Below are 10,840 nucleotides of genomic sequence, written 5' to 3'. Positions count from 1 at the left end.
TTTTATAATTTATGGCCAATTGCGTCTAGCACAACGTAATGAAAATAGACGAAAATATTTTATTTTATATGCAAAACTACCTCAAAAACACAAGCAATTCATTTCCCATGACCACTACTTTGGAGGGAGACCGAGTTTAACTATTTCTCCCAAGACTCTCTGGATGTCATCGCAATGCTACTGCATCTAAATCTTTATGATTATTTTTTATACAGATGAAAAAAAGATGTCGTCACATTCTGACGGAATGAGAATTTGCAAGATGCCATAACATAATTGGAATCTCAAAGGATTAATACTTGTGACAAAACAATAAATGAAGCAATTGAGATTAATGTTGTTCCTTAAACCTATACATATTTCATATTTATCTTGTCTGATTAATTTATTCTCTTTTTTTTTTTTTTACTTTTTCACAAACGGCGATTGTATCGTGTATGTACATACTTTGTGAGTTTTTTTACCTTTTAGGTTAGTTCCTGATGAATGTTTTCTCATTTTGAGTAATAATTTATACTAATGAAGCTCCCAATTATACATAATTGTACATTGTGAAATTTTAAGGAAATTAATTAGGGCTAATCAACCTTATTGAGTTTAACTTACCTAAATAAAGTACAATAGCGCTATACCCGAAGGATTGCAGTAGCAATAAACTATAAATAGCAAGAAAGGATGAAAGAACATGTGAATGATGAACTGAACAGAAAATTATTTTGATGTAAAACCTAATTAAACATATAAAATCTTAAAATACACTGTTTTACATTAATTAATTAATATTATATATACGTATATATATATATATTATATATATATATATATATATATATATATATATATATATATATATATATACATATACATATATATATATATATATATATATATATATATATATATATATATATATATATATATATATATATATATATATATATATATATATATATATATATATAGAGTATATAATCACATACATAAAAGAGAAGTTTGAAGGGCCTTATAAACTGTAACTTATTAATGACAATGAAAATAAAAACATCACCGGTTTTGGAGATTTTAAAAAAAGTGGATAAAATTCCAAAATAAGAGCTACTATGAAGGTTTCCCATAATAATTACCCTTACTTGGTACAGACATTAAGCTATCCAGTCCAAATCCTAATTGATTAATTTCCATTATTGTGATATGATAAAGCACTCCTAACTACATTCAATAGGGGTTTCCATATTCAGAGGTACTCGACAGTATATGTCCCCAATTATCACAATGTAAAGATAAATGCCACTCATATAACTTCATCATATGATACAGTTACATGTTCAGAGGATATTTCAAAGTGAAGGCATGGTCCTCGTTACAATCTCTCCTTTGACTTCAATATATTTAGCCTCTCTTCCCCTAATCAGACTTGTAATATTTGCTCACGAGCTGTTGGAATTATCAGTAATAAAGTGAGAAAGATGCTCAAAAGCAATCGCTACCAAGGGGTACTTGAAATAGGACATTGCTTTCTCTACTTTCAAGAAGTAATTCCTTGATGTCTTATAGATAAGCAAGGTAACAAGTTACCCAGAACACATCATCAAGATATGCAGAAAATAAAAACATGTAAGTGAACTCCTGATTCTCACGAGGAAGTAAATTAAATGATTCATTAAATTGTGGATGGACGAATTCTGAAGTGAATAGCCTTAGATACATTATCAACTGATCTTGCTGTAACATTAATCCTTATGCATGACTCCTCCAGATAGAGATTAATTTTACCTCATATCTAAGGAGAGCACATTCGGAAAATCTTTTATTACTTTTATCATTTTAATACTGATCCTATGATGGGTTTTTTCTTTCATTTCAATACATCCTTCTCTGTAATTTATATTTCATCCATTCCTTGTATTCACGGAAGTGCGATATCAAAACATGTCTCAATGGGCTTCGACAGTAATCCACTCTAATCCAACTCTGTCTAAAAAAGGGACTTTGACTAAGGAAAAATCTATTTCTGGGCGAGGAACCTGTGTCACCCAGTGAAATACTCCTTAAAGCACCATTTCAAAGGTTTAAATATTGCTAAATATAACAGAGAAAAAAGTTGCATGGAATGCCAGGAATATATCCAGCTCGCTCACCCCTAAAGGGTGTCGGTATTAAAACTTGCAGATCTCTATGGCTTCAGTAAATGCTATAAGATAAGACTCGACAATCTCTATCTGCTTTAACTTCGAGTTGCTAACTATCCTCCATTGTACATGACATACAGTACTGATTTCATTAAATAATGTATTAGAATCATGGATGAGTAACTGATTAACAAAAAAAAAATTTCAGATAGAAAGAAATGGTCATGAATATAATTACCCAATTCTTTCAATTTACAAATACTGTACGTATTAGTAAGTTGAGCAAGTTTAAAGTGTCTTCCATTTTGAATGTTCCATCTTCTTGGATCATAAATACAATTCATGTTAACACAAGAAGTTTGAACATTCATAAAATGAGCCATGTATTATATTATAAAATTACAATTACAAATAGCAGGTAGATGTTTAACTTTTATCTACAAAATATAGTACAGTCATATCCCACCCTAAGTTGTTAATTCGTTCCAAGAGACCCGATATAAGGCAATTTTCAAAGTAGATTGGATTTTTCCCTATAAAGTGACTTCTACGCTTGCTATACACATAATAAACATGAAAAAGTACATAAAACGTGCTACCTTTTTAGCCATAGACCAACATAGCATTTGAGAGAGAGAGAGAGAGAGAGAGAGAGAGAGAGAGAGAGAGAGAGAGAGAGAGAGAGAGAGAGAGAGAGACCCTTTTCAATCCCAGTGCAGTCTTTAACAGAAATAATGGTGGCGATCATTGTCAAAGGCCAATTACCTTGTCACTCTTCTCATATCTTTTAACCATGTCCGATTCATCTTGCATTGTAAACACATGCCTCTTACAATCACTAGCTTTAACTTTTGTTGGGAGACATTGCTAAAGTACTGTATGCAAAGATTGCCACTATACACTGATAACTTCGACGCATACGTACAGCACCACAAGAAACTGTTAAACAAATAAGGCGAGTAGGCGATGGTAAGCCTTCTTTCTGCTGAAACAATCGAAAAGCTGTTCGGGACTCAGAGCTGTCCGTTTGTTTTTGTTTCTAACATTGTAATGCTTGTTTTCATTTTAAATAAGATATTCCAGCTTACCTTTATATTTTTCATATAACATTTATAAAATAAGAATTGAGCACATCGTACTGTTAACAACCTTTAACGAAATAATTGTTTGACTTTACAAAGTAATGAAGCCAACATCGCTTCAGTCAGGATAAGGTTACATGCTAGAACCTGTGCGGTACTGTACACCTTCGACAGAATCAAAACAAAGTTGTTAGACATAGCGCATGTTTTCCTTCATACCTAACTATATTTTGTTTATGCTTTGTATACCACTAATGTTATTATAATAATGAATGTATACATACAGTATTTACTAATTTCACAAATAGAATTAAATATTTGTTTCCATTTTTTATTATTGTAATGTTTTGAGACTGAGACCGACTTAAGGTCACGTAAAACAGGGTAGGCGCAAATTTTATTTTTGTATTTGATACAGTATTTGGTTATGACCAATGTAAAGAGGGGTATTACTGTACAGTACTTTAATGTATCACAACCATATCCTTAGCACTCTGAAGAAGAGCATATTTTTCTAGAGGCAAAAAAATCATACCAGCTATTGAAAGTGAATTTTTATAGCATAATCATGGATTATCAAATCATACACCAATGCTTGCAGTCACACACCAGTACCCTGTATCTGTTTAAAGGGCAGAATCATCCACCGGTAATGTTGTTCCTTATAATAAATCTAAAAACATACATATTTGATTTCTACTGACATTGAGGATGAGAACATTAGAGCAAGAGGAGTTAAGAGTCCATCTTAATTTTCTATGAGGATACTACCATATAGAGGTATTGGGTCCTTTAACTGCCCAAATAGTACTACATTGGATCCCACCCTTTGCCTACACATACACCGAATAGTCTGGCCTATTCTTAACACATTTTCCTCTTTTCTCATATACCTAACAACACTCAGATAACAAAAAAAATTCTTCACTCTAGGGGTTAACTACTGCACTGTAATTGTTCAGTGGTTACTTACCACTTTGAAAGAGTAGAAGAAACTCTTTAGCTATGGTCAGCAGCTCTTCTAGGAGAAGGACACTCCAAAATTAAACCATTGTCCTCTAGTCTTAGGTAGTGCAATAGCCTCTGTACCATGGTATTCCACTTTCTTGGGTTAGAGTTCCTTTGCTTAAGGGTACAGTCAGACACTCTATTTTATCTATATCCTTATTTCTTTACCTCACTGGGCTATTTTCCCTGTTGGAGCCCTTGGACTTTCAGCATCTAGGTTTTCAACTATGGTTGTACCTTACCATAATAATACTGTAATAAAAATGTGCATAAACTACTGTAGGAAGAACTAGCTATTCTTTGCATTAGCCATTATGCTCACATGTACAGGGCTTTCTACTTGCAACTTAACTGTTTCCTTGGGTTTCTTCCAACCTCAGCTATTATTTTTACCATTTATTTAGGGACAAGTACTTTGAGCCAGTCCTGTGAGAATCTAGAAAGATGAATCCTTGCCAAACTACTCTAGAATTAGAATAGTTTCCCTCTGAACTCCTGAAGATTGTACAATTAGCTGAAGATACTCATCATCCTCACCATGAACATTTTTATCTCGGCTTTTTGCCTTATGGAATTAAGCTTGAAATTATTTCTCTCCTCTCTCATTCTGAATTTACATCAGATATACGTCTTCATCTCCTCTTTCCATGATTTCCTGGACCTTCTGACAGGTTCTTTTCTGCCCAACTGTTCCTCACCCCTTCTAATGACATGTCCACACCATCTCAATCTTTGAATTCTTAGGTACTGCATTTTGCCAGCTTCTGAGTATCCCATCTTTCTACCAATTTCTCATTTTGAATACGATTGTCCAACAGAATTTACGCATTGAATCTCGACATTTTATCTTCCTTGTCAGCATCAATATGTTTCTTCTCCTTAGCAAAATGAAGGACTTCTGTACCAATCATAAGTCTTTTCTCTCTCTATTTGATGTGACAGCATTGTACTAAGGCACAAGTAACCAATAACAACAACAACAGCAACAAATTTCTGCCTGTTAAAGAAGATCCTATTGAATGTTCTGATATCAGTCAACTTTCTTAATAATATTCAGGAGAGAGCAAACAAATGTACTTACTAAAAGCACATTTGAAAAAAAGTATGAGTTCCAACAAGTGGTAATAGCTTATAAAGAACTTTAGAAGAAAAAGATCATATGAAATTTTGCTACGAGATAAGCAAAGCTGTTAAGTAATGAAATTCCATCATAAAATCCTTCCAGTTTTTGCTCTGAAATAAAGCAAGATACTGGAGGGTTTTATTAATGTTCATTCAATTTTTTGCTCTGAAATACGTAATTATAAATATTGTAACCAAAACTATGATAATTCCCCTTCTTGCCCTGAGATTGGGGAAGATACAGGCCTGATGAAGAACCAGAAATACCAATATTTCACTTCTTGATTTGGTGTAAAGGAAGATGTTATTGGCTAATACAGACCCTGATATACAATCATACCACTTAGTTCTGGAACAACTTCTCTTTAGTTTTCCTCACTTAAGTATCTAGCATTTTCACTTTCTGTTTTGAGGTTCGGATATTGCTGTTTAAGTAAATCCTGCCAAATTTGAGACCATATAATTAATCTGCAATGGAAGGACACAGACATGGTTTTGAATATTTATGAAAACCAGGCACAATAAAAGTTTCATTTGAATTTGTGCACAAAATTTATGCGTAGTACTGAATAGGCATTAATAAATTTCAATGTGCTTTAGAAAAAATATTTTGACTATGCTACACTTTAGATAAATACTGTACTATGGTAATTACTCATTACTAACAAGTAAAGGGAACAAAATTCTCATGAATTTAATATAAATTCCACATATTAAAATGAAACGCATTACTGTAAACAGTCCCCAAAGGAAAATATTCCTAAGTGATAGAAATACCCATAATCTACTTATTACTAAAAATATCAATAATGTGGCCTCATGGAACCTGCTAGTAATGAGAGATTACAATAAAATGTATAACAATAATATTCTATACAATATCAATTTAAAAATATAAATATCCGAGCACCATGGTAAACATCACCAGTAACATCAAAAATGAAACTAAGAAGTACGTTCGGATTGGAATCCATAAAATCTTTGCTTTCAGACGGAGGCTCGTCACATACAAAAGAAATGAGTCTATGTCTTGTTGAGGCGTCAGCTGGTATACAAATGGTCTTGCGTGCAAAGTGCTTCCGACCTGAAAATTCAAAAGTACAATAGTTAACACTGAACTCTTGGTCCAAAAAGTTGCTGTATTATTATTTGCCACAATATTTTACAGCATTATATTACACTTTACACATCAAATCCCCATCGTTATCATGTCACTGGAGAAATTAAAACAAAACCTAAAATCAATGCACAACACTTGCACGAAAGGAGACATTAAACGTACAGGAAACAGTTCTACTTGGAGAGAAAATTAGCCTTTGTGCACTAGCAAGGTAGAGATGAAGTCTGCAAGTTTGAGAACTAAAAAAGATAATCATGATAATTCATCTCACCCGTTTGGCAATTTTTTTCTACCCTGCTACCATGATTAGGGATTTTCTATCACTGTTTGAAATAGCCTTTCTCTGAAGAGTAGTTTCCTGTGTTAAAGGTTATGCGCTACATTTCTTCAGTTTCCTATGACCTGCATACGTTTGCATGGCATGATGTTGTATAATCTACATTCTACATTTTTCTGTTGTGTGTTCTTCATTGTATCTAAGTGTCAAGACTACAATCAGTGGTAAACATAAAACCTCTTGTTTTGGTGATTCGTGGTTTAGTAATCTTATTTACTATTAGACTTCCCAGATACACTTCTCTCAAATGTGTCACTGAACTGTTTTCATGTCTACTCCTCATACACAAATTATTGTTACACTCCCTTCCCAACTTTCCATTAAAAGGTCATATGGACAAGTGTTTGCACGCAACCCTTAAGAGCCGTTCATTAAAGAATTTATATTCACCATCCTCTTCTTCAATGCTACTAAAATCAGCTTTTTCGATTACTTTCTTTTTATTTAAAAAATCTGACTTATGACGGGATTTACTGTTTATAAAAATGGTGTGCATACTATCATACAAGGCAACATCAATCTCTTTTCATGTCCATATATTTACATATTTTGAAATCTATTCTAGGATTTACCTACCAATAATGTGCTTCAAAAACACTTCTTATTTTGAGCAGTTTTTCCCTTAATATAATTTCCAAATTTCCCAATACCCTAACATATTACTTAATGCAGGATTTACAAAGCTTAACCCTTTTACCCCCAATGGACGTACTGGTACGTTTCACAAAACTCATCCCTTTACCCCCACGGACATACCGGTACGTCCTTGCAAAAACCTGTTTTTAAATATTTAACTTAGCCGGTGAATATATAGCTGCAACTCTGTTGCTCGACAGACAAACTCTACGGAAAAAACTCGCCAGCGATCGCTACACAGGTTGCGGGTGTGCCCAACAGCGCCATCTGTCGACCAGATACCCAGCTCTTATGTAAACAAAGACTCAATTTTCTCTCTGTCGAGGTGTCGACAAGACGTACCTTACTCGCTGTTGCTAAACTGGAGTTTTTCACATCTTATTGGTGAAGTACTATATTCTGGTTTTGAGCTTTCGCTGTGCAGGGTTTTTCTTCAAACAAATCCTTGAACTCTTTTTTGTAACGGATTCATTGTTGATGACTTAGATCGTTTTTGGAATTTTCCCTTGACCAATTCAAAATGGCTGACCCCTCACAAGTTCCCAAATTTAGGAAATGCAATGCTAGGGACTGTTCTAGGCGTCTTCCGAAGGCTTCTATCGACCCTCACACTGTTTGTTCCAATTGTCGGGGTAAAACCTGTCAATTGGAAGATCGGTGTGAGGAGTGCGTGGGCCTTTCGGAATTCGATTTTATCGAATTTCAAAAGTACACACGTAGGCTAGAGAGAGATAGAGTTAGGAGAAGTTCTTCTCGGTCTATTGATGTATCCTCTCCTCATGCCCCACAACCTATTCCTTCCCCTGTAGTGGTTGTTCCTAACCCCCCTCCTAGCACTCAGGAACCATCGATGGCTGACATGATGCGTGCCATCCAGGCTCTGGGTGAGAGAGTTGAGTCCCTTGCAAGTGACCGCAATCAGCTCATGGCGGATGTTAAGGAGCTTAAGTGCCAAAGTGCAGTGGGAAGTGCTAAAGTGCCAAGTGATAGTGTTGTGGACAGTGTTGCGCTTGAGGGTTCGTCTGTTCGTGCCTGTCGTCCTCCTAGTCCGGGACCTCTTGCAAGCTCCCAAGTCCAGGGGAGAAGCAATGTCGTACGACGCATGGGTTCGAGAGGCTTTAATCAGCGAACAGACGTTCCCTCCGTGGTATTGGGCGTATCTCCCCAAGATCGCCCCTACCTACCTAAGACGAGAGAGCCCATTTATACCTCGTCGTCTGAAGGTGTTTCTCGCAAGAAACTTTGGACCAAGGTCTCACGACCGTTAAAACGTAAATCGGTCCCTTCAGGACAAGTCCAACGTCCCGGTTGTAGCCACTGGGTCATTCGGACTCGTTGCCGTCATCCGATGACTGCTCACCGCCTAAGAGAGGCAAAGCGGTACCGCTTCAGACACTAACACCGTCTGTCGCCGCACCTGCTCCCGTAGACCCTAAATGGGCTTTACTGCAAGACATGCAGTCCAAGCTTACGTCTCTGATGCAGGACTTTCATGCGGAGAAGGTTGCTGCCGTACCAGCAGCGAGTGCAGTACCTAGCCTACAACCCTCCAAGCGATCGGTTGTGCGTCCTGTGGACGCTGAGGTAACCTTCTCACGTACACCAGTTGAGGGAGTTCCTCCACCGATGCGTTCCAGTGTGGGCTGCCAGCCGCATGTTGACGTTAAGCGACGCACGGAGGTTGGTTTTGACGTTCTGGACGTTCAACAACCATCAGAGTTGCCTTGTTTTGACGCGGTGCGTCAACCTCCGCAACCCAGTGTGGTTTCCACTGCGCAACCCAGTCAGTCTAGACAGTCTCGGGTAGACGCTGTGCGTCCTCGCGCTACCATGGTTGTTGACAGCTCACAGACTGTGCAGCAGGTCCATGACGTTGCGTCCGGCTCAGTCACGCATGCACCAGTGCGACCGGACTCAGCGAACCAGCCGTTACCCACTCCGTTGCCGTTTCCTCATCAGTTTTCGGATGAGGAACTTTCTGATGATGATGTTGCTGCACATCAAGATGAACAACAATCAGAATTGGACGAGCCTAAGTCTACTCAACCCTCTTTGGACTTTAGAAAAGTTTTGGCTATTTTCAAAGAGCTGTTTCCTGACCAGTTTGTTTCTGTGGCTCCTCGTTCTCCGCCTTCAGAGTTTGTTTTAGGCATGCCTTCTACCGCACCTGCCTTTACTAGACTCGTCCTCGCACGCTCGTCCAAGAGAGCTTTGCGGGTGATAGGAGACTGGTTAGAGTCCAAGAAGAGTTTAGGGAAGACAGCATTTGCTTTTCCCCCTGCTAGACTCTCTTCTAGATCGAGCGTCTGGTATGCCACGGGAGAAGTTCTCGGCTTGGGAGTTCCTGCCTCTGCCCAGGGCGACTTCTCAAGTCTTGTAGACTCTCCCCGCCGCCTTGCCATGAGACGCTCAAAGATTTGTTGGTCATCATCGGACCTGGACCACCTTATGAAAGGAATCTTTGGGGCTTTTGAAGTCTTTAACTTCTTAGACTGGTGCCTAGGAGCCCTAAGCAGGAAGATCTCTTCGACAGATAAAGAGACTTCTTTGCTCATTATGTCCTGCATGGACAAGGCCGTCCGTGATGGGTCCAATGAGCTTGCTGCCTCATTTGTGTCCGGAGTCCTGAAAAAGCGAGAATCTCTCTGCTCATTCCTTTCTGCTGGAGTTACACCGTGCCAGAGATCTGAGCTTCTGTTTGCTCCTCTTTCCAAGTGCCTTTTTCCAGAAGTCCTGATAAAGGAAATAGCCGCTTCGTTAGTGCAGAAGGACACTCACGATCTTGTTGCGTCCTCAGCTCGCAAAGCTCCTCCTTTGCCTACCTTGTCAGCTAGACCAAGGATGGACACTCCAGCGTCTCGCTTTATTCCGCCCTTTCGTGGCAGAGCCTCCAGCAGAGGAGGTGCTCGTGCCGAAGGGAAGCGAGGGAAGAGGAAAGGATCCAAGTCCTCTAAGGGCAGAGTCTGACTGCCCGCAACTTCAGACAGCAGTGGGAGCCAGACTCAAGAACTTCTGGCAAGCCTGGGAGAAGAGAGGCGCAGATACACAATCTGTGAAGTTGCTCAGAGAGGGGTACAAGATCCCTTTTGTACGAAAACCCCCTCTAGCAACGTCTCCCATCGATCTCTCTCCCAGGTACAGAGAGGAAGAAAAGAGACGAGCCCTGAAACTGGAAGTGTCTCTTTTGCTAGAGAAGGGAGCGGTGGTCAAAGTCTCGGACCTTCAATCACCGGGATTCTACAACCGCCTCTTCTTGGTTTCAAAGAAGACAGGAGGGTGGAGGCCGGTGCTAGACGTCAGTGCTCTGAATGTCTTTGTCACAAAGACGAAGTTCTCCATGGAGACCACAAAGTCAGTCTTAGCAGCGGTCAGAAGGGAAGACTGGATGGTCTCCCTAGACCTAAGG

The 10,840-nt window shown here is 38.4% G+C and overlaps 1 protein-coding gene across 1 annotated transcript in view; it reads right to left on the bottom strand.

The window, feature by feature from the left end:
- Positions 1-1,004: 1,004 nt before the first annotated feature.
- The window catches only part of LOC137656816 (uncharacterized), a 78,629-nt gene continuing 68,793 nt past the window's right edge, over positions 1,005-10,840 (bottom strand). Inside the window, exon 11 of the mRNA XM_068391127.1 lies at positions 1,005-6,425. Coding sequence (XP_068247228.1) covers positions 6,228-6,425 — 198 coding nt within the window. The 3' untranslated portion in view covers positions 1,005-6,227. The remainder of the gene's footprint in view (positions 6,426-10,840) is intronic.

The sequence above is a fragment of the Palaemon carinicauda genome, chromosome 17, assembly GCF_036898095.1.
Source record: "Palaemon carinicauda isolate YSFRI2023 chromosome 17, ASM3689809v2, whole genome shotgun sequence".
Lineage (NCBI taxonomy): Eukaryota > Metazoa > Arthropoda > Malacostraca > Decapoda > Palaemonidae > Palaemon > Palaemon carinicauda.
The sequence above is the reverse complement of the archived record's forward strand: the minus strand, read 5'-3'. Positions and strand labels throughout refer to the sequence as shown.